The 27,017-nt window shown below is 54.2% G+C and overlaps 2 protein-coding genes and 1 pseudogene across 3 annotated transcripts; 1 reads left to right on the top strand and 2 right to left on the bottom strand.

The window, feature by feature from the left end:
• Positions 1–689: 689 nt before the first annotated feature.
• Positions 690–4,122, bottom strand: KBTBD13 (kelch repeat and BTB domain containing 13). Its single transcript, XM_004455502.2, has one exon. It carries the CDS (start codon positions 3,793–3,795, stop codon positions 2,419–2,421), a length of 1,377 nt encoding a protein of 458 aa, XP_004455559.1. The 5' UTR covers positions 3,796–4,122; the 3' UTR covers positions 690–2,418.
• Positions 4,123–11,009: 6,887 nt separating this feature from the next.
• Positions 11,010–26,875, top strand: RASL12 (RAS like family 12). Of its 2 annotated transcripts, XM_058294347.2 has the most exons (5): positions 11,010–11,287; positions 13,224–13,280; positions 22,033–22,106; positions 22,765–22,955; positions 25,597–26,875. In XM_058294347.2, the coding sequence occupies exons 1-5, from the start codon at positions 11,185–11,187 to the stop codon at positions 25,970–25,972; spliced, it is 801 nt and encodes a 266-aa protein (XP_058150330.1). In that variant the 5' UTR covers positions 11,010–11,184; the 3' UTR covers positions 25,973–26,875. The 2 variants fall into 2 exon arrangements, with proteins under 2 accessions (XP_058150330.1, XP_058150331.1); XM_058294348.2 differs by lacking the exons at positions 11,010–11,287; positions 13,224–13,280 and adding an exon at positions 20,480–20,694.
• LOC105745855 (large ribosomal subunit protein uL11-like) lies at positions 11,289–19,605 on the bottom strand (annotated as a pseudogene).
• Positions 26,876–27,017: the final 142 nt, after the last annotated feature.

The following is a 27,017-nucleotide window of genomic DNA, read 5'->3' as shown; positions in this document are numbered from 1 at the left end:
CAATTAAATATATAGATGTCTACTTCCTCACCTGCACATGCTCTTTTGAACCAGCTTTGCCATTCTTCTGACACCCTCATTAGTGAGTAAAATATATCTTCGATGTGATCACTTTCTATTTGTATGAATCATAATTCTTAACTTTGTAAAATTATACTTTGACAGAATCGAAATGGAGGGACTCTGTCACACTGTGAGATTTTGGGCCAGCCACTCAGCCTCTGAGCCTCACATATGTCATCTGCCACAGGGAGCAGGTACCCGTGGTGGGTTATTTTATGTACCATCTTGGCTAGGCTGTGGCACCCAGTTATTTAATCAAACACCACTCTAGGTTGCTGTGAAGGTATTTAGTGGATGTGGTTAACATCTACAGTCAGTTGGCTTAAGTAGAGATTACCCTTGATAATGTAGGTGGGTCTCATCTAATCAGTTGAAGGCATTAGGAACAAAAACTGAAGTTTCCTGAAGAAGAAGAAATTCTACCTCAAGACTACACGGTCAATTTCTACCTGAGTTTCTAGCCTGCCCTACAGATTTCAGACTTGCCAGCTCCCACAATAGCACGAACTAATTCCTGTCTAAATCTCTTTCTATATCAGTTTCTATTGATTGTTTCCCTGTAGAACCCTGAATGATACAGTACCCAACTCGCCAGACTGCGGCGCTGAAGAGGGAAGACATGCAAAAGTACTTTGCACACTATTCATAGGATGCAAAAGTCAGGGTTTATTGTTGTGACTCATGAGTCTAGGCTCCTCCAGGGCTGGAAGGTTCCGGGCTTCTGAGAGCAGCATTCTCCAGGGCTTGGGGCACAGGTCAGCCGAGCCAGGGAAGAAGCAGCTGGGGTCAGCCCTGGCACCAGCCCCCACGTCCAGGAGGTGCTGTGCAGATGCAGCGTTCTCTGCTTCTGGATGTCCCATGGGCCTCAGCCCCCAAAGGATGGAGACCACTCGGGACCACCTGGAGTCTGCCTGGGAGGCAGACAGGCTGACGCAGGCACCCACCCAGAAACCAGAGCTGAGGAATTCTAACCGAGGGAGCAGAGTCCTCATCTAACAGCATAGCGCAGCACGAAGTCCCTGACTCGTGGCTTAGTCTACAGACCCTCCTATTGCCTAGCTTCTTTCCAGACCCCATTCTTTTATTCTCCAGGCAGGGAAGTGCCGGCTCAGCCAGCACAATAGGCTCTTGGCCCTTACCATCCTTGGACGGGCACAGCGGCTCACACAAACACACAGAGCCAGGGGTCCAACAAGCAAGAAGAGGCGGCCAAGGCGGAGAGGAAAGAGCTGGAGCAGCCAACCCTACACAGGTGGGTACAGAGCCGACAGAGGGAGGAGAGGAAAGGTGTTCCAGCCAAGGGAATGGCAGGAGCAGAGGCTAGGAGGAGCAAATGAACCTGGACAATGTGGCAGAGGGGATACAACTGAGGAAGAGGAGGCAGAAGACCTGGCCAGGGTTGGGATCATAGCCTGAATGACCTGAAGTCAAGGACGTTAACAGCCCACTGCCGCTGGGCTGAGGATGAAAAAAGGGGCTTGCGGCTGGGTTCTCCTCTGAGGGTCCCCATCCCTCTCACACAGGCCTCACTCCAGGCTCAGGTCAGTTAATAGTCTGCTACAGGCCAGCTCAGCCTCTCCCCTTCCCCAAGTGCCTCCATCAGCAGCTGTTCTGCCCTAAGGCTGGACTTAGAGACTCTTCCCATCACCTCCAGTTCTCCCCATCTCCGCTTCTCCTCTGAGTTCTCACAGTCCCTGTCGCCTCACCCTCTCCCTGCAGCAGCTAACTGTATCCTGCCTAGCTCCCCAATCCAGTTGTGTACTCTACTCCTTCCTGGAGTTACCAATTTTCCCTCTCCCTATTTTCCCATGGCCCTGATTTCATCCGTACTTGGTTTTATTATACTGTGGTTTTTTGTTTGCACATTGCCTTCAACCCTTTGTGATTTAAGACAAATAGGTGCAAACCTTTTGTTGTCCTGTAACTGTTCTGTTAAAAGTGAGTCTTCGGACTACAGCCCACAATTAAGCCTAACACTGCGCTGGCCCCACGGTGGGATTTGACCCGTCTACTGCTTACCAGTTTGATTAACATCACTTAACCCTCTCCTAGCCATGCTCCAGTTACTGGCCCATTCACGCACAAATCTGGATTTCTCAAATCCAGTCACACCCCCACCCCTTACACTGACATTGTGACCCACCAGCTCTCAGCTGAGTTCAAGTCCTTGGGGGCCCAGACTCCAGGGCCGTTGCTTCCTGGGCTGCTTGTACCCAATCAAATCCCACAAGGCAGAGGCCTGCGTGTCTCAACCTGGGAAGAGAAGCTCCCTGCAGCGGCTGGCGAGCCCCGCACCCTCAGCCATGGCTCAGGGAGGACTCAGGACTCTTGCCATCCTAAAACCCAGTCCCGGAGTCACAGTTCCGACGTTGTCGAGGCCACAGGCCCCGGGGCGCCAGAGGGCAGCCTCAGGAGAACCGTCTGCAAGGAGCCGGGCCGCGGAAAGCCGGCCCTCTCCCTGAGCAGTCGCCAGGTGGTGCCCTCGATGGCGTAGAGCAGCGTGAACATGCGGTTGACGGTGTAGACCAGGTCGCCGCGCACCACGGCCGTAAAGAGCGCCCCCTTGCTGTTGACGAACTGGCCGGGCAGCGCCGTCCACTGTCCCGTGGCCAGGTTGAGGCAGTCGATGGCACAGTGTAGGAAGTCGTCGGAAGGTCCGTTGCGCACCACGTAGAGGCTGTCGCGGTGGGCCACCATGCAGTGGCCGTAGCTCTGCGGCCGCCGCAGCTCGGCCACGGGCAGCCACGTGTCGGCCCGCGCCACGTACTCCACGACGGCGGTGGTGTCCGCCGGCCGCCACAGGCACACGAAGAGGCGGCCGCGCGCCTGGGCGCAGGGCACGCCGGCGGCCGGCTGGGGCAGGTCGGCCACGAAGCTCCAGCAGCCCGCGGCCGGGTCGTAGCGCTCCACGGAGCTCACGGGCGTCCTCTGGAACTCGCCGCCGATGGCGTAGAGGCGGCCGTCGAAGCCGGCCAGCGCCACGTCGTAGCGCGGCTGGTGCGGGCTGGGGAACTCGCGCCACGTGCCGCCGTCGGGGTCGTAGCAGAAGCCCAGCTCCACCACCTCCTTGCTGGCGCCGCGCACGCCCCCCACGATGTAGAGCTTGTTGCCCAGCGTGGCGACGCCCGCCAGCAGCGTGCTCGCTTCCAGGGGCAGCGCGGCCAGCGTGCGCCACGCGTCCTCCTCCTCGTCCAGGTAGCACATCGTGCGCGACTCGTCTTCCAGGAAGCCGGGCGCGGGCGTGTGCGTGCTCACGGCCACGTAGCTGCTGGGCTGCAGGGCCGCCACGTAGGCGCGGGCCTCGGGCAGCACCAGCTCGGCCTCCAGCTCGCGCGCGCCGTCGCGGATGAAGAGCGCGGCGCTGTGGAACACGTCGTGCAGGCCGAAGGCGGCAGCCGCGTCGCACAGCAGAGCGCAGTTGTCCGACGTGAGGCTGTGCTCCAGGAAGCGCGCCAGCGCGGGCGCCTGCAGGAAGGCGGCGCACTCCACGGCCTGCAGCAGCTCGTCGGTGGCCGCCAGCGCCGGCCGCTCCCCGCGCAGCACCTGCAGTGTGGTGCGGAAGCCGCCCGCGCTCAGCGCGCCCAGGCGCACCTCGGCGGCCCGCGCCTCCCGCATGCCGGAGCGGAAGAGGCCCCGGAAGAAGCCGCAGTGCTCCACCAGCAGGGCCCGGTCAGCCTGGAAGAGCTGGCCGCCCACCCAGACCTGCACGGGGGCTCCCGGGCCGGGTGGCATGGCGAGCCAGAGGGGCGGAGGCTGCCACTAGGGGCCTGGATTCGCCGGCCGCCGACTCTGGGGCTCCAGGGCAGTGAAAAAAACTTCTCTGGGGGATATAAATATCTCCTGGCTAAAGATAGTACGGCGCATGTGATGGGGTGGCCCGCCGGCTGGATGGCCGTGGGCCCGGAGGGCATCCGGAGACCTGCAGGGTCACTCACTTCCGTGTGAGAAGTAGTGAAATAGTGACCATATACCAAGCACCAACTGTATGCAGGCTGTTGTGGGGGCTGCTTTGCAGAGATATCCCATTTAACCTGCACCACACAGGCTGTGTGCCCTTGAGCAGGAACCCTAACTTTGACCCTCGGTCTCTTCATCTGCAAAATGGGACTAGTAATATAGCACCTATTTTCTTATTATTGGGACAATATCTTAAAGTGTTCTGAATCTGGCTCAGAGAGTAGGCGACTTGTCCAAAGTCATTCAGCTGGGAAGCATCAAGGATAAGATTAATACCTAACCCTCCCCATCTGCTCAGAGAGGGTGAGCTCTGGAAGTTTTAGGACAGGGCTTCTTAGCCTTTTTTGTTCCACCAAGCCCTTACTAAGTCCACACTAAACTGTGTGTCATTTAATAATATATCCCACCCACAGCAACATGTCCCCACTAGAATGTTTTCCTGAATTTCAGTTCAAGCTCACGGACCCCTTGTTAAGAACCCCTGCTCTAGGGAGAGGTGGTGTGGAGTAGTAGAGTGGACTAGACTGCGGTCCTGAGAGCAGGATTCCAATCTGCGCCTCTGCCCAGACCTTGAACTAGTCCAATCTTTTTTTTTGAGAAGGTACCTCAGATTTAACTCGGGACTTCATAGAGTGAAGCAGGTGCTCAACCACTGAGCTACACCCACTCTGCCCAATCTCTTTTTGAGCCTAGGTTTTGCTCTCATAAAATAGGGAGGTGGCAACTCTACTTTGCAGGTACAGGTCCGGTAAGCCCTTGTATGTGGAAGGACTCCCTGACATGGGATGGGAGTGGGAAGTTGATGCCTATTTCCCTCCTTGCCCAGCTCCTCCATTGCTGTGTGCCTCCAGACCTTGGAAAAAGGAAGCAGGGCTGCTGAGGAGCTCATATAATGGAGAGTGGGAAGGAGAAGGGTGCCTTGAAATAACAGCTAACACTTAAATGCCACCTATTATGTGTCAGATGCTATTGTTAGCATTTTGCACTAACTCCTATCATCATTGCAACTATTCTATGAGTAGATATGATTTCCTGCATAATATAGGTATTGCTTATAGCAATACTACGAATTCGATATTAGTAATGGTACCATTTTATAGGTAAGGAAACCAAGGCACTAAGAGGTTAAAGTCAAGAGCCATATGTAGGGTCACATGACTAGAGAGTGCTGGGATTGGAATGCAGCCTGAGTTTAGAGTGTGTGTCCTTAACCACTGTGCTCTACTGCCTCTCTGTGCTACAAATGCTTGGCAGTCTCCTCGTGTCAGCAAGTCATAGTCAGACCTCAAGATCAACCCCTTCATTACATTGGAGGATCCTGGGGCAGAGAGGGGAAAGGACTTGCCCAGGGTCACATATTTTGGGACAGATAGCCCCAGGCCTCCTGCCCGCCCCAGGATGCTCTTCCTAGTGTGCAGAACTTGCATGGGTGACCAGCTGCCAGCCTAGACTCTGGATCCCCAAATGTCAGGTAGAAGGCAGCGTTACGGTGACCTCCTCCTGGCTCATTCTACAGGTGGGGAAATAGGCCCAGACCTGTGTACGATAATTTCTGCCACTCCAGAAATGCTCAGGCCTGCTTTGGGAGAGTGAAGTGGTCCCCGCTGACCTCATAAGCAAGAGGTGGGGGGAGGCAGGGCAACCTTCCTCCTCGCTAGGACGTGAGTATTCACAGACCCTCATATACGAATCTGCAGACCCCACACAAATGTGGCTTCTCCGCCAGGAGGAGGTCACTCCATCAAAGCAGGGACGCGCGGGAGGCTTGTAGGAGCCTGGGAAGCCCTGACAAGGCAGCCTGAAATAGCCCCGCCACTCCGCCCCTGGGACCAGACAGGAAGAGGAGCAGAAGATGGCGGGGGTAGACAGGCGCTCCCGCGAGCGCTATCCCAGGTCAGCCGGTTTCCCTCCTCCCCTCAGGCCAGGTCCAGGCCTGACCGTCCTCCCTCTTGGGAGCGGGCCTGCTCTGCAGCGCCAGGCCCAGAGCCCATGCTTGCGGATGGCCTTGGTGAAGTATGACCCCATTGCACAGGCCAGCAGAGGGAGGCCTAGAAGTGGGAGGGGCTTTTCCCTGATTATGAACGAAGATGCGGGACCGGACTGCACCCTGTCCTCTGACCCCAGCCCAACTGTCCCTCCTCAGCCACACTGGCCTTGCCTCAGCCTTGGGGAGGGGGTCCGCTGCCACCTGCCAGGCTCCAGCGAAGAGGCAGAGTCAGGGAGGAGCTGACCCCGGGGCGGGGTGGTGTTGGTGGAGGCGGAGGGGCAGGGCTGCACAGTCCTGGGCCAAAGTTCTCTCCCAGATAGACTGTCTCAGGCCCAAGTAGCTGTCAGACAAACAGATGAGGGCAGGAGGGGAGTGCAAACCAGGAATCCTGGCTGAGGCTTGTTTCCCAACCCAGTTTTTCCCAAGTGCAGCCCTGGCTGGAGTGGTTTTGGAGCTCGGATGCCGCACCCAACTCCCACCCTCAGCAGCCAGGGGGTCACCTAAGTGTGGGGGGGTTATGGTTCTGGGCTAAGGATCAGCCCTTTGGCCCCATCCCCAGGCCCCAGTAGGGTGTTGTCTGCAGCTGCTGAGCATTTCCTTCTCCCGGACACTGAGTGTCCCACTGGGATTCGGAAAGGACAGGAACTATCCTGGCTGTGGGCAGCCCACAGAATTCCCAGGCCCTGCCTGACCCCAAACCAATCCCCTTCTCCACTGTACACCCGCCCCCTCCACTGTGCGAGGTTGGGGGGTGGGGGCAAGGAAGGGGCTCTGAGTCAGACCCGGAGCCTTTCAAGAACACGGGCTCGGCCTTGCTCATCTCTCTCCACCATGGCTGGCACACAGGAGGGGCTCGGTAGAGGTCTGGTGGACTCCCAGGCCCTCGCCTGTGGGAGGCCCACGTCTGATGGGGAAGACGAGCCCAGGCTCCAGTGGAGCGTCAGTCTGATGGAGACTCAGCCTTTGTCCCAGGAGACGCTCCCACCCTGGCTGATGGGGGAGGCTTGGCCCTTGCCACCCATTACGGTGTTTCTGCTCACAGGGTGGTGAGTAGCGTGCATGGTCCAGACCCGGAGAAGGAAGAGCACTGGACCAGGAGCCAGGATTCTGCCTGGGCTCTGGTGCTGGCACGACCACTGGTTTGCCACTCCAGGCCCCGGTTCTTCAGCTGAGAGCTTGGATCTGCCTTCTAAGATTCTTTTCAGCTTTGACACCTGAATTTATCATCGAAGAACCACAGAAGTGGTTGCCATGTTGTGTATCCAGGGAAGGCAGTGACATCACGGAGGAGTCCCAAAGCGTAGCTTGACGTGGCATGGCTCCTGGGGGCGGGTGGCAAGGATAGGCCCTGAAACTGGGGAAGCCTCACGGAACCCCCAGGCCTGGTTCAGGCAGGCCGCACTCGTTCCTTCCAGCACCAGCTCTGGCCTAGGTGCATGGCGAGGGCCTCCGGGCCCTCTGTGACAGCTTGAAGGGTTCTCTACTGTTCCTAGCAGAATGACCTCTCCCTGACCTGAAATGTCCCAACTTCTGGTCATTAGCCAGTTATGACCTCTGGATAGGTGGGGAGGAGTGTGTGCTGTTCATATCCGGTGGAGGGGACTATCGTCTGCTTTTTTGGGGCCATGAGCCAAGTACTAGTTGGGGCACTTCCATGTTATCTAATCCTTAATGCTATCCTCATTTTAAAGATGAGGAACTGTGGTTCAGAAGGGCAAGGTAGCTTATTCAGGGGCCCAAAAGTACCTGACTCATAAATCAAAGGCCTTGTCAGTCCACAGCGGGCCCTTTTGGGTGCTGGATAAGCATCCCTCAGGTGAGGAGGCTGAGGATGGAGACGGGGACTGGCTGCAGTGGTCAAGTGGACATGTTGTCCTTCCTTTGTTGGGCCTCAGAGGAGACACCGACCCTGGGCACTTAGCAGTCACAGCTGAGCGTCTGAGCACCAGCTCAAGCAATCTCTGAACCAGAAGGGAAGTAAGGGTCAAGGCATCCCATCCTGCCAGTCCTGGTGGAGTCTCCCCTGCAACACCCCTTTGCAGTGGTCATCCCATTGGGATGCCATCAATGTCAGGAGGCTCACTACCTCTAGAGATGATCCCTTCTGACTAAGCTGCTAGAGAGTTCACCCTAGAATCTGTGTCCTTGCATCTCTTACCCACTGAGAGCAGACAGAGGGTAAGTAACCCAGTATCACGTAAGCTAGGAAGTAGCAGAGCCCAAATTTCCACCCAACTGGTCCTGTGGGGGTCCACAGCTTGCCCTCTCCAGTACTCCAGTGAGACCAGTTCTCTCCCCACTGACCCTAACCAGAACCAGTTTGTCCTCACAGGACTGGGGCCAACCCAGGGATGTGGCTGGAATTTGGCTCCCACTTTCTCTCCTCCCATAACTCAAAGGAAATCCCCTGGCCATTAGTTCTGTGAACAATTCTGGCCAGAGCATATAATCCAAACAACTTCTTCCCAATACCTTGGAGTCTTAATAACACAGCTGGTTTACTATGATCTCCCAGAAACACAGGCTGAGTCAATATTCATGTTCTGTCAAGGAAAATACTTTCCTTCTCAGTTGAGAAGTTATCACCATCAGGCTCCGTCCCAGCCACTGCCTGCTGACCTGTTTCCGTGGTTGCAGTGGGGTCTCTGAGGCTCCCGTGTCATTCCCCACTGTAGCCTGGAGTATGTTAGAGAAGAGAGACCCCACAGGGATCTAGAAATGACCTGGGCCTGGAGCCCAGGACTGCTTCTGCACTCCTTCTGAAGCCTGAGCCACATCATGGCAATTTGGATTTAGTTCCATCTTCCTTTAGCCTTTTAGTAGTTAAAGATGGAGACACGGAAGCCCAAAGAAGTGGGGTAACTTGCCCAAGGTTATCCAGTGAAGGAGCTGGCACTCGATCTCAGGTGCTTGTGTTCCTGGTGAGGACCCTTTGCCCTGTCTCCAGCATGGCCAGGATTTACCCTGAGTCCCAAGGGTGAACCCCTGTCAGTTTCACCCACCAATCTCAGAGTCCTGTAGGCCTGAGAGAGTGCCAGGTTTTAGAACAAATAAAATAAAATGTACCTCAAAAGCACCATTCTAAGGGAAAGAAGTCAGAAGTAAAAGGTCACATATTGTATGATTCCACTTACGTGAACTATCCAAAATAGGTAAATGAATAGAAACAGCAGATTGGTGGTTGCTGGGGGTGGGGAAGAGGGGAATGGGAGCAACTGCTTAATGGGAACAGGGTTTTATTGTGGAGTGATGGAAATATTAAGAGATGTTGGTTGCACAGTGTTGTGAATGTACTAAACACCACTGAATTGTTTTTTTTTTAATGGTGAATTTTATGTTATGTGAATTTCACTTCAATTTTTTTTAAAAGATAAAACACCACATTTACAGAGTAGGCTGCCAACAAATGCGATTTATAAGCTCTCATCAGGGAGAAAACAGTAACCCAAGATGGGCAGGTCTTGATGCTGGGCCCATATTGGCCAGGAAGGGTCAAGAAGGGCCTCTGGGACTCGTGAGGAGTCCAGCTTCTCCCCCAGAGGAGCCTGGGTTCTGCCATGATGCCACCAAGAGTCCTCATGCTGAAAGGCAGGGTAACATGGTAGGGGAAGCGGGGTGCTGTGGCTGAGCTGGTTGTGTCCCAGAGCAGGGGTTCTTAACAAGAGTGCCTGAACTTGAATTGAAATTCAAAAAAACATTATTCTGGGGAGTGGATGTTGTTCATACAGTTGAGCACCTGCTTCCCACACGGGAGGTCCCGGTGTCTCCTAAAAACAAAAATGATAACAATAACAAAAAACAACAAGCAAACAGAGGAAAACTCCAACTCAGGGGAGCTGAGGTGGCTAGGTAGTTGAGTACCAGCTTTCCACATACCAAGTTCCAGGTTCAACCCCTAGAAAGGGTCTCAAAAAAAAAAAAGAGTGAAGTTGGTTTATGTATATTGACATGTCCAAGATTGATTGTTAAGTGAAAACTAAAAAGAATTTGTAGGGAAGCAGACTTGGCCCAGTGGTTAGGGCGTCTGCCTCCTGCATGGGAAGTCCGCTGTTCAAACCCCGGGGCCTCCTTGACCCGTGTGGAGCTGGCCCATGTGCAGTGCTGATGCGCGCAAGGAGTGCCCTGCCACGCAGGGGTGTCCCCTGTGTGGGGGAGCCCCATGCACAAGGAGAGCAGCCCAGCACGAAAGAAAGTGCAGCCTGCCCAGGAATGTGCCGCACACACAGAGAGCTGACACAGCAAGATGACGCAACAAAAAGAAACACAGATTCCCGTGCCGCAGACAAAGAAGACGCAGCAAACAGACACAGAGAACAGACAACTGGGGCTGGGGCTGGGACTGGGGCTGGAGGGGGGTGGTATGGGAAGGGGAGAGAAATAAATAAATAAATCTTAAAAAAAAAAAACGTGTAGAACGTGATTACATTTTCTTTTCAAAAAATTATTCTTGTGGGGACCTGTTGGTGCGGATGTGATATGTTGATTAAATAATACACAGTGTAGTGGGGACTCAGTAAGGAGCCTGTGGCTTTCATCTGCCTAGCAGAGGGGTCTGTCGACCAGAAAAGGTTAAGAACCCCTGTCCTAGAGATAAGCAAAGGCATGTTGACCCGGGAGGCTTCCGGGAGGAGAAGGCCGTGGGGACGGCTCAGTAGGACAAAGGGAAGGGTGGATTTTCTTGGGGGTGGGAAGAGATGGAGTGAAGGTTCAGGCAAGGCTGGAAACATCCTTCTTCTTCATCTCCCGTCCCCCCGGACTGCCTCTCTCCAGTCTTTCCCTGCCAGGTCGGGGAGCGCTCTGGGAGGTGATGGCGCCGGGACCCCTAGGCTCAGCGCGCGGCTTGCGGGGTGGGGGAGCGCGGCCGGCCGCGGCCTGCCCCCCTGCGCGGGGAACGGGGTGAGCGCGCCCCGGGGGGGCTCCCGCAGCCCTTACAAGGAGTTTGGCGGCGCCGCCGCGGCCCCGCCCGCCCCACCGGCCCCTCCTCCCCGCCGGCTCGGGCTCGGCGGCGGGAGCGCAGCTCGCCTGGCGCGCGCGGGGCCCGGGACCCGGAGACCGACGGCGCCGCGCCCGCGAGTGCCAGGGGAGCCCGCGCCCCGCTCCCGAGGGCCCCGACGGGCGGGCGCGCGGCTCGGGGGCCCTCCGGCCGAGGACCTCGTGTCGCCCGCCGAGGCGTCGCCATGTCCTCGGTGTTCGGGAAACCTCGCGCGGGCAGCGGGCCGCAGAGCGCGCCCCTCGAGGTCAACCTGGCCATCCTGGGGCGCCGCGGGGCCGGCAAGTCCGGTGAGTGGGGCGGGGGGCGGGTGTGGGGGAGGGTTAGGCGGAGCGCCCGGAGCCCGTGAAGGGGACAGGGCGCTGCCGGCTTGGGGCAGGTTCTCCGGTGGCTTTGGGGGCTGCCCCCACTTGGACGGGTAGGGCGAAACACGGCGCTTTCGTGTTTGCCTCAGTTTCTCCGCCGTCGGGCTCCCCTCTGTGCTCTCTCTGCTTTGTTCTCAGCCCCTCCCTTCTGTGCATCCACCTCCTTTTCCTTGCCTGTCTCTTCTCTCTGTGTCTCTGCCCGTGACCCCTGCCTGTCTCCCCTCGGTCTCCCCTCCTTTACCGGTCTCCCCCTCCTCGCCCCCACTCCCACCCCATCTCATTTTCTTGGGGCAGCAGTTGATTCTGGCGACCGGCACCACTGGACCCATAGTCGGCTGATCCTCGTCTCAGGTCTCTGTGAACTTAGTCCCAACCTCGTTGCTCCCGGATTTGGGCTGGGGGGTGGGGGTGGGGAGTAGACTGTCCTGGGGGTTGGTAGAGACACTGGATTTTGGGACTTCGTAGGAAGGAGCCACTCACACCCTGGCGTTCAGGGACAAATTGTACAGTCTTATCGAATGTGTTTCTTTCCAGCCTGACGCTTCTCTTGACTTTCTGGAAAACCATTGGATTAGTTCCCAGGTGCTGGTGGGTCCTGGATGAACCAAGAATTTGGGCTTCCATTGAGATACATTTCTATCGACACTGAACTCTGCCTTTGCCTTTCCCAGCAGCTCTTGTGCCACTGGAGTCCGGGGCAATGGAAGCGTGTGGGGGGTGGAGGGGGGGTCACCGTAAGCACAGTCTGGAGGGAGACGGGCTGCCTCCCCCTTGCCTGCCGGCTCACAGTTCCACGCAGCTGCAGGTGGAAGAGCAGAAGGGGCTCTGCCACTGGCCTTTTTTCCAGTTTTAGCCATCAGAGCACGGCCAACACAGGCTCCTTTCCCAGCCTGTTCTTTGAAACTTGCTAGGGAACTCTCTCTTGCCTTTGAAGCCAGCCCCCTGGCGCAGAGGGGACTCTGAATCTGGTTTTCCTACAGAAAAGATTTTTCCCTCTTCCATTTGATAGTCAAATTGCTATCCCAGCTTAGTCACTGGTATAGTCTGGCCGGTGACTATATGAATAAAGGAATTTAAAATGTAAAATATGTATTCCCTGGGTATTGGCTTGCAAGCTGACACTGTTAGGAATCCTGGGAAAGAAGTTTAAGGATTTTCTTAAAAAGATCACATTACTCTTTAGAGTCCAGTAAAATAGTGGCTGGCTCTTAGCTTTCTGTGGCTAAATTCAGAACAAAATCAGAGTTCTGTTAATACATTTCACCTGGGAGAACGTCTTTCTTAGAGTTTTATATTCTGTAGAGACACCTATTGGCAAAAGAAATGCAGAGGCTCTAGTGTGACCCAAGACTTGGGACATGGGACTGAGGACTAGATTGTGTTTATTCAGGAAACAGATCTCACCTGGACCTTGCCTGGGAATCCCAGGTGCTGGGGTTCATACCCCTCCCAGGCATCGCCCACTGATCAAGACTGCTCTTACTCTTTTTTTTTTTTCTTCCTATAGTCCAAGCTGGAATAAATGCCCTGTGCTTCAGAGTCTTCATGCTTGTCCAGGGTGGGAACATCTCCCCTCAGTTGGGGTTCTCTCCAGGGTAACCCTAAGAAAATGGGCTGCTCCAGTCCTGATCCCTTAGTTCAGGACTTCCCAACACTCCTTAGGCTTGCCGCTCTTTTTCTTTTCACTCATGCACACACACACACACACACCTATTTCTGGTTTCTTCTGAGCCTCTTAAACCAACTTCAAGGGGTCACTGAGGTTAGATAAGCCCTCCCTAAAACAAGAGGGACAGCCCCTGGGGGCCAGCCACCAGACACTGTAGAGGAAACTGAGCCAATCTCTTTCTGCTTCTTGCAGCCCTGACGGTGAAGTTTCTGACCAAAAGGTTTATCAGCGAATATGATCCCAACTTGGGTAAGGAACCATTTTCCCCTGTCCCTGCTGCCACCTCCCTGCCTGCCCCAGGCATTCCCCTGCTCCCTATCCTGTGGGTGGGTCGTTGCCTGGCCTTGACTGCCCTTCTGGGGGTGGAGGGGAGGAGCCACCAGGATGACTCATCTTGTCGGGGGAAAATGATTTATGTGCCAGAAATACATCCTTCCACAGCTCACCCTGACAACTTGGGGATTCGCCCAATTGGGAGCGCTGGGAGGCCAATTTGCCCTAAAATATGAGTTCTGATGAGACTGTTTACAAAAAAATATCAAACATTGCAGAATGTCTACATTCAAATTGGTGTTCTTCAACATGGCCACTCAATGCCCTTTTCCAGAAAAGCTGGACAAAACGTTTTGAGAAATCCTCTAGTGGTTGGGCTTCTGAGCTGGTTTCTTGGTTATTGTTTGATTTTATAGGTTGTCAAATGATCCTTCATTGAAATGTTTTCCTCTGTAGTTCTTAACTAGCTGGGCCCTCCACCGCACCACTCTTTTGTCCTCTGTGATGTCATGAGGCTGGTGGCCATTGCAGCCCACAGATTGGGCAGTTCCCAGAATCTCTTTAATGGTTCCAGAGAGTTCTCTGGCTAAAGACCGGTGTTCCATCTGTCGGGCAATGTTGACAATCTCATAAAAGGTGATATGTCCACTGTGCTTAATGTGTTTCTGCTTCTTTCTGTCGCTGGGTGGTTCTGTTAGGCCTCAAAGCAAGGCCTTTATGGATAACCAGAGATGGCATGAAGAAAACTTCAACACGAGACTTAGGCAAACTCACATTTATTACGTCTGCAGAGGTAAGGAGCCAAGGCGAGTCCAAAGTGACTCAGACCCGACTCCCTGTGCTGCAGTTTCACTCTTTCTTAATTAACATAGTAAAATTCCCACCCAGGGGTGGAGTTATCCGCCCCTTTCTTGAACATGCAATGTCTGGGCAAGTGTGATTTCTGCTTAAAGTTTAGCCAAAAGGTCCCTTCCTAAAAGCAGGATTGGACACTCAGGCATGTATAGAAATTGGGTGACGAACCTGGTCTTTTCCAGTCTGGCACTTTAAGGGGCTAAAAACTGCAGTTGTGAAGTTTTTCCCATAGCTCCAGAAACGATGGTTTCCCTTTTAGTAAGAGGGCCTAGTTGTTCATTACCTACTGAGTAAATAGCTCCTGTATCCACGAGAAACTTGACTTGCTTTCTTCCCACTGTTGCAATTACCTGGGGCTCTTGTTCCGAGATGGGGATACTGGGTAGGAGGCTCCGGCCCCCGAGCTCCAGGCTCCATCATTCAGAGTCACTGTGGGTTTCCCCGGCTACCAGCATGTGGGGTTTTCCTGCTTTTAGCTTGGGGCACTCCTTTTTCCAGTGGCCTTTACCTTTACAGTAGGTACTCCATTGTCGTTCTAAGGTTGGGCGCTCAGAACCCTTCTGCCGTCCTGGCTTTGCACGCCCAGGATTGCCTGCACGCCTTGGCCTTCCCCGCGCACTGCCAGTGCTAATCGCGCCGCTTGCTGTTTCATCTGCTTGTGCTGTTTTTCCTCCATGGCTTGGTCCCTATTTGTGTACACTTTAAAGGCGATTTCCACTAATTGTGAGATAGCCAAGCCCTCCATCTAACTTCTGCAATTTCCGGCGAATATCAGGAGCACTTTGACTAATAAAGGTTAAATTTACCATACGTGCATTTTCAGGCTTTTCTGGACCTATGTCTGTGTATTTGTGAAAAGCATTAAAGATATCCTCAAGAAAGGCCAAGGGATTTTCCTGCGGTTCTTGTTGGACCTCCTGTAATTTAGTGATTGATTTTTGCTTTGGAGCACCTTTCCACAGCTCAGCAAGAATGCAGACTTTATCGTGGTCAAGGCGGTTCCTATGGCCTTGGTCATTAGGATTCCAGTGAGGATCAGCTTCAGGGACTGCCTCACTTGGGGAGCCGTAAATAGGGTTATGAGGTGCTGCCTGCCGCAATGCCTCAGCTTCTTGTCGTGCTTTTTCAGGGACCATTCGTCTTTCCTCAGGGGTGAGGAGGACATTTATAAGGGCTTGTATATCAGCCCACGTTGGATTGTGTGTGGCAAAAATGGAAACAAACAAGGTTGTTACTTTCTCAGGATCTGCACGATAAGTTGGGGTGTTATTTTTCCAATTAAATAAATCGGAGGTGGTGAAAGGAGTGTGGACGAAAATAAAGCCTCGGGGTCGTGCTTGATCATCAAGTCCATTTGGAACTTGCTGGAGCGGGAACTGACCTCCAGTCTCCTTTGGGTTGGGGGGGGGCTACCCTGGCCGAAAACAGCTCCACTCTGAGTATGGGCGGGAGACTGGAGGAAAGGCCCTTGTGGGAGGGAAAGGGGGCCTGATATCTCTAAGGGAAGAGTGGGTTTTAGCAGTGGCGCTGGTGGGGGAGGAGGCAGAGGTGGTCTAGCATAATGAGGGGGTGGGGTACTTAAGTCGAGGAGTTCATCAATGGGTTGTAAGAGAGGGGATCCCAGGACCTCAACAATTTTTGTAACTGGGGCTGAAGGGGGCCCGCACAACATTAACCTGCAACTCTTTCTAGTTTCCTTATCTTTCCACAACTCAAAGAAGACTTGAACATATGGGATTTTTGCCCATTTCTCTTGCTGTTTACAAAACAAATCCAATTGCAGTATAGTATTAAAATTCAAAGACCCGTTTTTCTGGCCAAATTTCTCTGTCATCTAATCTATATCTAGGCCAAACTTCATTACAAAAAGTAATTAACTTATTTTTCTGTAACCTAGATCCCCCAAATTTAGACCAATTTTTCAGGATGCATCCTAGTGGTGAGCACTCAGGTACCAACACCTCGTTCCCCATGGCAGCAGAAAGAGAGAGAGAGAACAGCCAAAAGTAAAGACACAGAAGGCAGCAGGCTTCCCCTTAAAGGGAGTGAGGGAGTGGGACTCAAACCCACGAAACCTCTCCCACTACCCCCAAACCTTCGCTACCTTAGCGAAGGTAAACCAAATGCTAACTCACAGTTAGCCAAAGCCAAACAGCAGGTTTCCCCTTTAAGGGAGTGAGGGAGTGGGACTCAAACCCACCAAGACCTCTCCCACTGTAACCAGACCTCCACTACCGTAGTGAAGGTAAACAGAATGCTAACTTGCAGTTAGCTAAAAGAAAAAGAGTAATGAATAAAGGAACGAACTCACCCGCCAGGGGAAGGAGACGACCTGGTCCTCCGCCCTAACCTCGTGAGCCTTGGTTCCTTTGGCAGCTGGAAAAGGGCTCACCCCAGGGAACCCCCAAGTCCTTGGGAAGATCCCGAGCGGCCGCTGGAGTCAGGGATGCCTCGGTACAGACAACCACCTCCGCAGCTCACTTTGGAAGCATTCTCTGGTTACTATTTTTATTTATTTATTTTGTCCCTTTGTGGTCACCAATTTGTTAGGCCTCAAAGCAAGGCCTTTATGGATAACCAGAGATGGCATGAAGAAAACTTCAACACGAGACTTAGGCAAACTCACATTTATTACGTCTGCAGAGGTGAGGAGCCAAGGCCAGTCCAAAGTGACTCAGACTGGACTCCCTGTGCTGCAGTTTCACTCTTGCTTAAATACTCAAGTTACTGCTTAGTATTTGCTTTGATTATGCATTAGTTTTTATGCATATGGATGAACACACATAGCTGGTTATATAATTGTATGATTAGTATGTTCAGGAAATCACACTTGCACATACGTTGCATGATCAAGAAGGGGGCAGATAACTCCACCCCTGGGTGGGAATTTTACTATGTTAATTAAGCAAGTTGAAGTGAGGACAGCAAGGGGCTGCTTTTGCGCAAGTCTGGCCAACTGGTTGAAGCTGGTTTTCATACTTCATTGCTTCAACAGGATATTCTTGACCACCAAAAGCAGAATTTAGCCCAAAGAGAGGGTTGCATTTCATTACCTTCTAATTTACATACAATTCTTTTCTTTGTATCCTAGCAACAGGGAGAGAAACATGTTACTTTCAGGTATTGGGTCATCCTACATCCATCAGTTCCTTCAAGGCTTTGGTGATCCGGGTGGAGGCAGAAGGCACCACCTCCGTCGGGCCTGTCTGTTCTGAATGGTCAGTTTCACCCTAATCCTCAGGCCCTTCCAGTCACCAGTTGCCTTGGTGATGTCATCACCAACCTTTTCTGGAGACAGACCCAGGGGGCTGATCTTGGGTGCAGGGCAGACTTGGCACCGATTTCCCGAACCATGCACCTCAGGTGCACAACTTTGATCTCATTGGGGTTGAACTTGGGTGGCATGGCATGGCATAAGAACCTGGATGTGGGACGACCAAAGAAAGTTGCACCTTGGCCTCCTCCAAGCCTGAAGCCTAAACTAGTTTTTATAGCTGTATAATGGTTTATCGGAAGGAGGGATGCTTTGGTGTCAGAGCTGGCTGTGAATCCTGGCTTTGCCCCTTATTAGCTGTGCAACCTTGAGCACAGCTAATAAAAAAACCTCTGGGTTTCCATTTCTTCATCTGTAAAATGACATAATAATACCCATATCAAAGAATTACTGTGAAGATTAAAGAGCTGACACATGTAAAAGATGTAAAAGATCTAGCCTAATACGTGAATCATAATAGAACCTCAATGTAAAAAAAAAAAACCTCAATGCAGATCCATTTCCCTTTCCTTCTCCTTCCTCCTCAAATGGCTTCCCATCCATCGTGCTGAGATTCCCTCAGATTAATCAGATAAATTGGTGTTTCTGAAAACTGTGTTTAGTAGCAAGGCCTTTTCCTCAAATCACCTCTTAAGGAAACTCCAATATCTAAAGCAAAAGCAGAATTTTATTAGTACAAATGGAAGGTAGAGTTCGCATTTATAACATTTATGTATTGTAAACTGTCTGCCGAGAACAATGGGATGTCTGGATGATCCTAGCCTTTTGAAATGGGTATTATTTTCTCCATTCATAAAAATGGAATAAAGCATTTATGGGGACTCCCCACCCCCATCCAGGGCCCTCCAAGGAACCCAGGTCTCTATGGCACGGGTTGAAAACCTGCACAGTACAGCATTGCCTGCAACAGGGCCCTTCAAGGGGTGTGGCTACAGTTCAAGCGCCTGGAGGAAAGAGCTCCTTAGCCCCCGGCACCCATCCACCTCTGGGTACAGGAAAGAGTATTGAATCCCTGTGTCGGAGCTGGCAGGGGCCTTAGGGCTATTTAAGTTTTGGTTTTTAGACGTTTTTCCTTAAGTAGCAGAATCCCTTTTTCCAAGGAGATCTTAAACAGAATCCCAGAGTGCCAAATAGAGAGAGCAGCGGGGCCCCCTGCGTAAGTCAGGGGTGCAGGGCAGGGGAGTCAGAGCCAGAGTGGTTAGGGAGGAAAGAGGCTTCATACAGGTCTGAGGGGCGCCTGTTTGATTAGCAGAGGTGAAGCCCTGAGGGAGGGGGACACGGAGCGGGTTGTGTGCCTGCTGGGGGAGGGCAGAGCGTGGACCCAGAGCCTGGGTGGGAGAGGGCAGTAGGAAGGGAAGGCACACAAGAGGGGCACCTGGGAAGGGAGAAGGTGGCATCCCACAGAAGGTACTCAAGAGGCAGACTCTGCCTAGCATAGATAGGGCATGGGACATAGTTGTAGGGAAGCTTATTTTTGTTAATCTGAAATGTAGATTTCGCTGGAAGTACTGTACCTTCTCTGACAGCCCCCTCCCATCTTTCTTCCTCCCTGACCCCCTAATCCGTCCGCTCACACTGGATCCCCCTGGAGGAGCTGAGGACAGAACTGTTTGAGCTTCCTGATTGGGTAATTTTGGAGTTGTGACCAGGTCAGACTGTCTGAGGGGGCAGCGGTTCCTCACCTCGGCCTTCGGCCCCCACACAGCTGAGTGGCCAGGGCCGCCCCTCAGAGGTCCTGCCCCCGCTGCTGGGAAAGGCCGGAGCAGCTGACCTCTTCCCTGTGGCTGGTTCCAGCAGCAGCGGGGTTCTGGCATCAGAGCCTGTCCTTCTGTGGAGAAAGGGCTGAGCATTCCACAGGAGAGCTGGCCACCAGGGAGATGTCCGTGAGACAACTCTTCACCCTGTTCAAAGTAATTCCAGGAGCCCGAGCTGCCAGGGGTGCCCCTGGAGGGGGGAGGCCCAGCTAATTTGTTCTCTTTTCCAGCTTGTAGCACTGTACAGAGCCCGACATAGAGGCTCTTAAATGTGGCATTCAATGTTGGCTTTAGGGTTGCCATGTAGAGAAGCGCCCCTGTTATGATTGTCTCCATTTGACAGGTGGGGGACCTGAGGCAGAGAGTGCAGCGCTTTGCCTTAGATCAGGGAAGATGTCAGAGAGGAGTCTGTACTCCAGTTGGCCCCACTAGAGGCAGCCCATGCCCTGGACGGCCTGGGGTCCTAAGCCTGCATGGTACTAGGCTCTCGGAGCCTTAGTTTCCCCCTCGGGAAGGTGACTAATAACCTGTGCTCTGTCTGCATAAGGATTGTGCCTTATGGCGGATTATGTCTGTTCGAGTTGGTATGAGCTGAGAGATTAGGGCCCACGAAAGGGCCTAGCCTGTGTGAGCCCCCCAGGCAGACAGTATCTCCAGGAGAACCTTTGCCTCTCACAGAAGGGCTGGGGCAGCTCGCCTGGCGTGGTCGGGGGAGAATGCCAGCTTCTCGCCTCTTGCCCTCAGCCTCCTCCTGTGTGGATTTCGGCACCATTTCTGAGGTATCACCCTGCATACATTGACCACAGCATCTTCGGTGTCTTTGTAAACATCATTGCTACTCTAAGCGAGAGAAGAACACTTTGGTCAAAGACCATGTTGCCCATGTTTTGTGAGTGACCTGCGACGTGTGAGCACTGACAGGTAGGGCAGCACCTCCTCAGCAGGAGGTCCTGCCTGGGCCCTCCAGTGGGGGAGAGCCAAGGCCCTTCCCGGGGTCCTAGCTCAGCCAGCCTCAGAGCAGTTCCTGGAGGCCTCTGTCTCAGAATTAAAGTCCATAGCTTGTTATTTAGAACTAGGAGCTATGGAGCCCGTATATTTAAGGCTACTAGAGTACACTGAGCTTGGGACTTGGCAGGGACTTGGTGATGGGAAGGTGAACATTAAACTTTGGCTCTGCCACCAACCTGATGAGTAATTTGGAAAGGTGCCCCCCCACCTCCTGGTCTCTGAGGCCAGTCACACTACCTGTCAAGGCAGAAGGCTGGACAAGATGACCTCTGAGGCTTCTTCTAGCTTGTTTGTGCATGTTCTACCTTCCCAGTTGGATTGGGAGCTCTGGTCTCCCCTGGGGCTATTATTCAGTTCCAGAGCCTGCTCAGATAGAGCTGGATCATCAGCTGGACCCACTGAGCAGAGAGGGAGTGAGGGGGTCCCCATGGCATGGCAGCCCAGTTTAGAAGACTCAAGTTCATGTTCCTTCTGCTGATAGGGTGCTGTGTGGCCTTGGGTAAGTTTCCTCCCTCTCTGGGCCCCTCCTTGGCATCTCTCTACAATGGTTCTAACAGCAACCTAAAAAAGCTGTAAGGTTCTCCAGGAGACCAGGGTCGGCCTAGTGCCTTTCCCCAGACTAGGCAGGACACGACGCCAGCTTAGGGGATGAAAGGGGAGGAGCAGCTAGAAGAGGTGCGCCAGGCTTCTTTGGCAGGAAAATAAAGCAGAATCTGAATGAGATGTAGGCATCTAGGGACAGCTCTTCTTGGACCAAATATAGTTAAACATTTAGGACATTTTTTTCCATTAGATTTTTTTTTGTCTTTGAATAAGAGCAGCTATTTATCCATGTCCCCAAAGCTGGAGAAGAGGAGCTGCCTGTGATTCATGCTGGACGTTAGTGGGCCTGGAGCGTGTCCAGGCCTGGTTTGGCTGCCAGGGGCCCTCGGAGAGAAGTATTTGACTGTGCATTCAGCCAGGGTCGGGGGTGTTCTACTCACAGTGGAATGCTGCCCGGAAGGCAGAGGGGGCCTCAGTTCTTTCCCAGGGGGTCTTCATTGGGGTCATTTGGGTAGGGAGCTGCCAGGAAAAGGTGAGGACCAAGCGCAGTCACAAGCTTGGGCCAATGGCAAGGGGCAGGGTGGGGGGTGGGGAGAGTGATCGCCAGGTCCTCTTGCTGTTTCCTCATGTTGGAGGCTGTGAAAACTATGTTTAAAAAAAAAAGTGCATGGAAAAACTGGTGAAATCTGAATAAGTTCAGTAGTTCAGCAAACAGTATGGTACCAGCGTCAGTTTCCTGGTTTTGATAATTGTGCTGTGTTATGTAAGATGTTATCTTTAGGGGAAGCTGGGTGAAGGGTACACTGGAACTCTTTGTACTATTTTGCAATGCCTATGTGAGCCTAAAATTATTTCAAAATAAAAAGCCAAGCAAAACAAAAACACACCCAAAAATCAAAGAAGGTGCACCTGCCCTGTCAACTGTGGAGCATCACAACCCCACTGCTGTTTACCAGGAACTTCTGGTGGCCAGGCCCCTGTTACATGAGCCAGTGCAGGAACAAACATGTAGCACAGTGCCTGGCACAGAGTAAAGTCCTGAGAGCTGTAGCCAATGTTATCATCTTATTCCCATTCTGAGATGAGGAAACAGAGACGAGGGATGATCTGAGCAGGACAGGCAGTGCAGCATCTCCTTGGTGGCAGGTTCTGCCTGTGTCCTCCTGCAAGAGACCAGGCCCCTTGGGGGGTCCTAGCCCAGGGGTCCAGCACCGAGGGAAGCTGGAATCCAGGCCCAGGCTACCGTCACGGTGGCCTGCCCTGCCCTGACCTGGCTTGTGTGTCTGTGTTACAGAAGACACCTACAGCTCCGAGGAGACTGTGGACCACCAGCCCATCCTCCTGAGGGTCATGGACACTGCAGACCCGGTAAACGTTACCCCCTCACCCAGGCAAGGCTAAGACGTCGCGGCCCCAGGGCAGGGCTCTCAGAAGGGCGTTTGTGTCTCTTTTAAGCTCCAATTTGCCTTGTGACCCAGGATGCCATACTCACCCCTCTGGCCGGAGTCTCTTCATTTGCCAAATGAGAAGGGCTGGGCTGGGAGGCCTGCCGATTGCTGGCATCCGGCTCCGAGCTCCCATGTTATGGGCTTTCTGCTCGGGCACACGTGGAGACAGGTGCACACACACGTGTACAGAGACCCTCCTGGCGAGAGCCCCAGGGCCAAAGACAACCCCCACCCCATGTCTCCCCTGCCAAGGCCAGATGCCCGTTATTCTCAGGAGCCGAAACCAGCAGTGCCCAGGGACAGCCTGGTCTCCACAGGGGCCATGCCAGAGGCTTTGGCTCTGGGTCCAAGAGGCCAAGGTCTCCAAGGTTCAGGCTGGGTGGTGGGAGGGAGGTTGGTAAGACAATGTCTCCTTTCATGCCAAGCCAAATCCACACTCAAATGCCCCTTTGAAAAGGCCTCTGCTGGGGAACAATATACAAAGACCCGGGGAGTGGGAGGGGGGACGGGGCAGCTCAGGTGAAGGCCTTTACCCGGACCTCCCCTACCCCTGACCCGGGCTTCCCTCCTGCGCCCAGGACACCCCCAGGAACTGCGAGCGCTACCTGAACTGGGCACACGCCTTCCTGGTGGTGTACAGCGTCGACAGCCGCCAGAGCTTTGAGGGCAGCGGCAGCTACCTGGAGCTGCTCGCTCTGCACGCGAAGGAGACGCAGCGCAGCCACCCTGCCCTGCTGCTGGGCAACAAGCTGGACATGGCTCAGTACAGGTAAGCGTGGGAAGTGTGTCCCAGGTCTCCGGAGCTCATTCGTAAAAACAGGGGTCATCTTCAGGGATTATTATTTGGCCGCTACAACAGTAACCCACTCAAGTTCACATACCGGGGGCGTAGGTGAGGGCCCGGTGGGCGTGGTCTTCCAGACTGCCTCGTTGGGAAGGGAAGGGCATCTGGGCTGCACAGGCTGGAACCTGGAAGGCAGAAGAGAGGCCGCTCCCTCCATCCTCACCGGGCCCTGTGGTATCTGCCTCACCCTTTCCTGCCTGACTCTTCAGTCCCGCTCCCCTCAGTTCACTCAGTCTTCGAGTGTCCAGTTCTAACTCTAGGGCGAGAACCTCTGATGGGCTGCCTTGGGTCAGGTGTCCACTCTGGTCCAGCCAGCTCTCCCCTCACTGAGGTACCCCGCCCCACTGGGGGCTGTGCTGAGGGCAGGTTCTCTTAGAAATAGGCTTGAGCTTGAATCAGAGGTCCCCGACTGGACCAGAGAGCAGATCACTGCAGGGCTGGGTGGCCGTCTCCTGCTGGGCTGGCACGGGGCTTTGAAAGCCTTAGCACTGGAATACCTCGAGTGGGGCATGCTCTCTGCAGCTGGCCACAGGCCCCACCATTCCCTGTGCTTTACCTCCACGCGCTCCACGCTTTCACGCCGCGTGCCTGACCGCTGAGGCATTTGAAGCTGTGATGCCTACACTTGATGAGTAATCCCACTGGACTTCCAGGGCTGACATGCGTCCTCTGTGGCCAAGCCACTTGGGAGGTGGGGCACCTCCCACCAGCCTCCCACCCGCCCCTCCCTGCGCACCGCTGGTCCCCGCTGCTTCCCCAGGCCCCCGAGGCTGCTGGCTGGTGTTAGCCAGGAAGGGACCCTTTGCTTAGAACAGGTCAGATGGGCAGTGGGAAATGGGATGAGTGGTCTCATAAAGGTGGGCCCTTTTACGGCATCCAAACCCTCAGACCCAGACAAATGACATCTCAGGAATGAGGGACGTTAAAGCCACCACACTTGGTCTCTGAGGAATCACAGAGACTGCAGAGCCTTAGAGCTTAGACTCTGGATTGTGACTAGCCCAGGTTTCAATATGGGGAAAAAACTACAGACCACGGGTTTTGACCCCAATCTTCACCAAAGGGATTGCCTAAAAATGGTTTGGGAACAAATAACAAGCAATGGAGAACTCAAAAGAAGCAGCATCAGGTCACTAAGAACAAGTCATGACAGCTCATCCCACTTCTTTTTTGTTCCAGTTCTAGGGCTAGCAGGTCAGGACTCGATGGGCACTGTAAATCTAAATTTTAGCTGAGCATCAGTCCATGTCTCCCAGATTATCTTGCAGCTAAAGGATAAAATATGGGCAAGATCAGTGGTTCCCAAACCACTGATAAAATTTTCAGTAGTCTGCAACAAAATAAGAGAAAAAGGATAATGTTATGTGGGTGTGTCACCCATTCACACACATGCATGCACACTTTGGTGGGAGGAGTCCTTGTTTCTGAAAATTCATTATTCACACCCCCACAATGATGAGTTTGCAGATTGAAATTCATCATAAAAGCAACTAATACCAAGTATTCTTTCAAAAGGGGTTCCTCAGGAAGTGGTGAGCATGCAAGCAGGACACCAGCCGGAGGTGGGGAGTGGGTTAACTGCTCTGCCGACCCTTTTTATCCCTCTACTTCTGAGACACCCCTATTCCCACACCCCTGATCCTGGCACGTTAACCTTGACTCCGAAACCTTTTCCCACCAGTACCCACCCTAGTGTCTCCTCTCACCTCCTGGGTGTGTCCTCAGGAATGGCAGTTGGGGCGGCCCAGCAGTGGGAGGTGGTCAGGATAATTCCACCATTGGAATTTTGAGGACCTCAGGGGCCCCATGCTCTTCCCTCTTCTGGACATGTGACCTGCCAAGAGCCAGTCTCCTCTTTCCTCCCACCTTGATTGCCATGGCTTTTGGGTTGGAAGCTTCCAGGACATTCCCAGTTACCAGTATTCTATCTCACTGTCCAGAAAGTGGTATAGGTCAAAGCTGGGAGATGTTGCTCCCTCTTTCCTTTCCTGTATCTCCCCATGAAATGCTGTCACCCCAGCTCACTCCTGCCTTTCCTCTGGGCGGGCAGACAAAATCCCCCCCAAGTCCTGAGACTGCTGCCAACCCAGGCTTCCTGAGCCACCTCGGCCCACCACGTCTCTGTAAAATCTGTGGTCTAACACCCTTCAGTCCCAACAACTGCTGTTCTCTAGAGCCAGTCCCAGAGCTGTGGGTGGTCCATTTCCTGACCAAGAGACTCATGTTGGGGTAGGGGAGAGATGGGGCTGGGGTTGGTGGCAGGGGCTACCATGGAGGCCAGCTCCACCGTCTCCCCCAGCCTCATTCCTAAATTCTGGCTCTGGTGACAGCAGCCACCATTTATTAGGCACTGACTCCGTGCCAGGCGCTGTGCTAAACGCGCAACACAAATTACCTTCCTTAATCCTCATAACATCCCTGAAAGGTGAGTGTCATTATCCCATTTTAATGATGAGAAAGCTCTGACACTCTGAGAGGTGACGATGGCCAGGTCACCCAGCTGGGAGACCCAGGCCCGCCCGACGGGGAGAGGCGCGCCTCTGACTGCCCGCCTCCCCCTCGCCAGGCAGGTCCCCACGGCCGAGGGCGCGGCGCTGGCCGGCAGGTTCGGGTGCCTGTTTTTCGAGGTCTCTGCCTGCCTGGACTTTGAGCACGTGCGGCACGTCTTCCACGAGGCAGTGCGGGAGGCCCGGCGGGAGCTGGAGCGCAGCCCCCCGGCCCGGCCCCTCTTCATCTCCGAGGAGAGGCCCCTGGCGCACGCGGTCCCGCTGGCCGCGCGGCACGGCCTGGCCGGCTGCACCTTCAGCACGCTCTCCACCGTCAGCCTGAAGGAGATGCCCACCGTGGCGCAGGCCAAGCTGGTCACCGTGAAATCATCTCGGGCCCAGAGCAAGCGCAAGGCGCCCACGCTGACCCTCCTGAAGGGCTTCAAGATCTTCTGAAGGCCCCGCCTCAGGAGCCGGGCTGGGCCGCGGGGCGAGGTGCGGCTCCAGGGCTGCCGCTCTCCCGGCGCCTCCCGTGCACCACGCGCCCCTGCCCTCGGGGGGCGGCTGACCCCTCCTCCAGGGCCCAGCAGTGTCGCCGACCCCGGCCCGAGGCGCAGGCAGGGGCGCCGCCATGCTCCCTCCAGGGCCTCCAGGTGACCACTGCAGCCTCTGAGAGACCCGGGGTCAGCCTCAGGCAGGCTGATGCCACCACCTCCCCCTCTCCAGCCTCAGCCGCCCAGATGTGGCCTTGAGTGGACGCGTCCCAAGGGCCCGCGCTGTGGAGGCCTGAGGAGAGCCTGCGGGAGGGGCGGCGCTGGGGGTCTGGCGCCACCTGGTGGAGGGGAAGGGCGGCTGCAGGTTTCAGGATGGAGCTTGGCCCTGGCCTCCCAGAAGCCCCGCGGTTTGTCCAAGGGAAACCTAGTGAAAATAATTTTATGGAACAGCCTTGAAGAAGTGGGTGTTTCCCGCGCTTTGCCTCTCATGAGTGAGAGTGGAAGGGAGGGGCCTGTAGATGGTCCTGTGTGGAGAGCCTCCAGCGTTGTTTTCACTGCGGCTGAGGGGGAGCTTGTTTTCCCACCTCTTCAAGTTTAGTGATGGAAGCTGCAGAACAGTGGTCCTCTCCGCTGGCGGTGTCCCAGGACTCCAGGGAGCCCCCGCTCGCAGGATGAGGGGCCACCCAGTGGGAGCTGTGAGCAGGCCCTGGGCGTGTGGGCGGAAGGCAGGATATAAATTATACCAGTTTGTAGTCTGGTTCGACAGGACCCCTGTACCCTCAACACTGGGTCTGAGTGTTCAAAGCCCGCTTTGGTGAGCTACAACTTAAAGCATTTTTAATAAAGCACGTTTTTGCATAAATGATTTGTGTTGCCACCACAGCTTATATTAATACCGCACCACGTTGGCTGGGACCGGAGAGCAGGTGCTCCCTGAGATGCCGATGTGACTTAGGATGCCACTGTTGGCAAGAGAAGGGAGGTCCATAGTTTCTAGCTTTGTTGGC

The sequence above is a fragment of the Dasypus novemcinctus genome, chromosome 3, assembly GCF_030445035.2.
Source record: "Dasypus novemcinctus isolate mDasNov1 chromosome 3, mDasNov1.1.hap2, whole genome shotgun sequence".
Taxonomy (NCBI): Eukaryota; Metazoa; Chordata; class Mammalia; order Cingulata; family Dasypodidae; genus Dasypus; species Dasypus novemcinctus.
The sequence above is the reverse complement of the archived record's forward strand: the minus strand, read 5'-3'. Positions and strand labels throughout refer to the sequence as shown.

What these genes read in the sequence shown, in the direction of transcription:
- RASL12 (XM_058294347.2), top strand. Translation starts at nt 11,185, where the DNA reads ATGTCCTCGGTGTTCGGGAAACCTCGCGCGGGCAGCGGGCCGCAGAGC. An exon ending in TCATGGACACTGCAGACCCG is followed by an intron (nt 22,107 to 22,764) that starts GTAAACGTTACC and finishes TCCTGCGCCCAG; the next exon opens with GACACCCCCAGGAACTGCGA. An exon ending in CTGGACATGGCTCAGTACAG is followed by an intron (nt 22,956 to 25,596) that starts GTAAGCGTGGGA and finishes CCCCCTCGCCAG; the next exon opens with GCAGGTCCCCACGGCCGAGG.
- KBTBD13 (XM_004455502.2), bottom strand. Translation starts at nt 3,795, where the DNA reads ATGCCACCCGGCCCGGGAGCCCCCGTGCAGGTCTGGGTGGGCGGCCAG.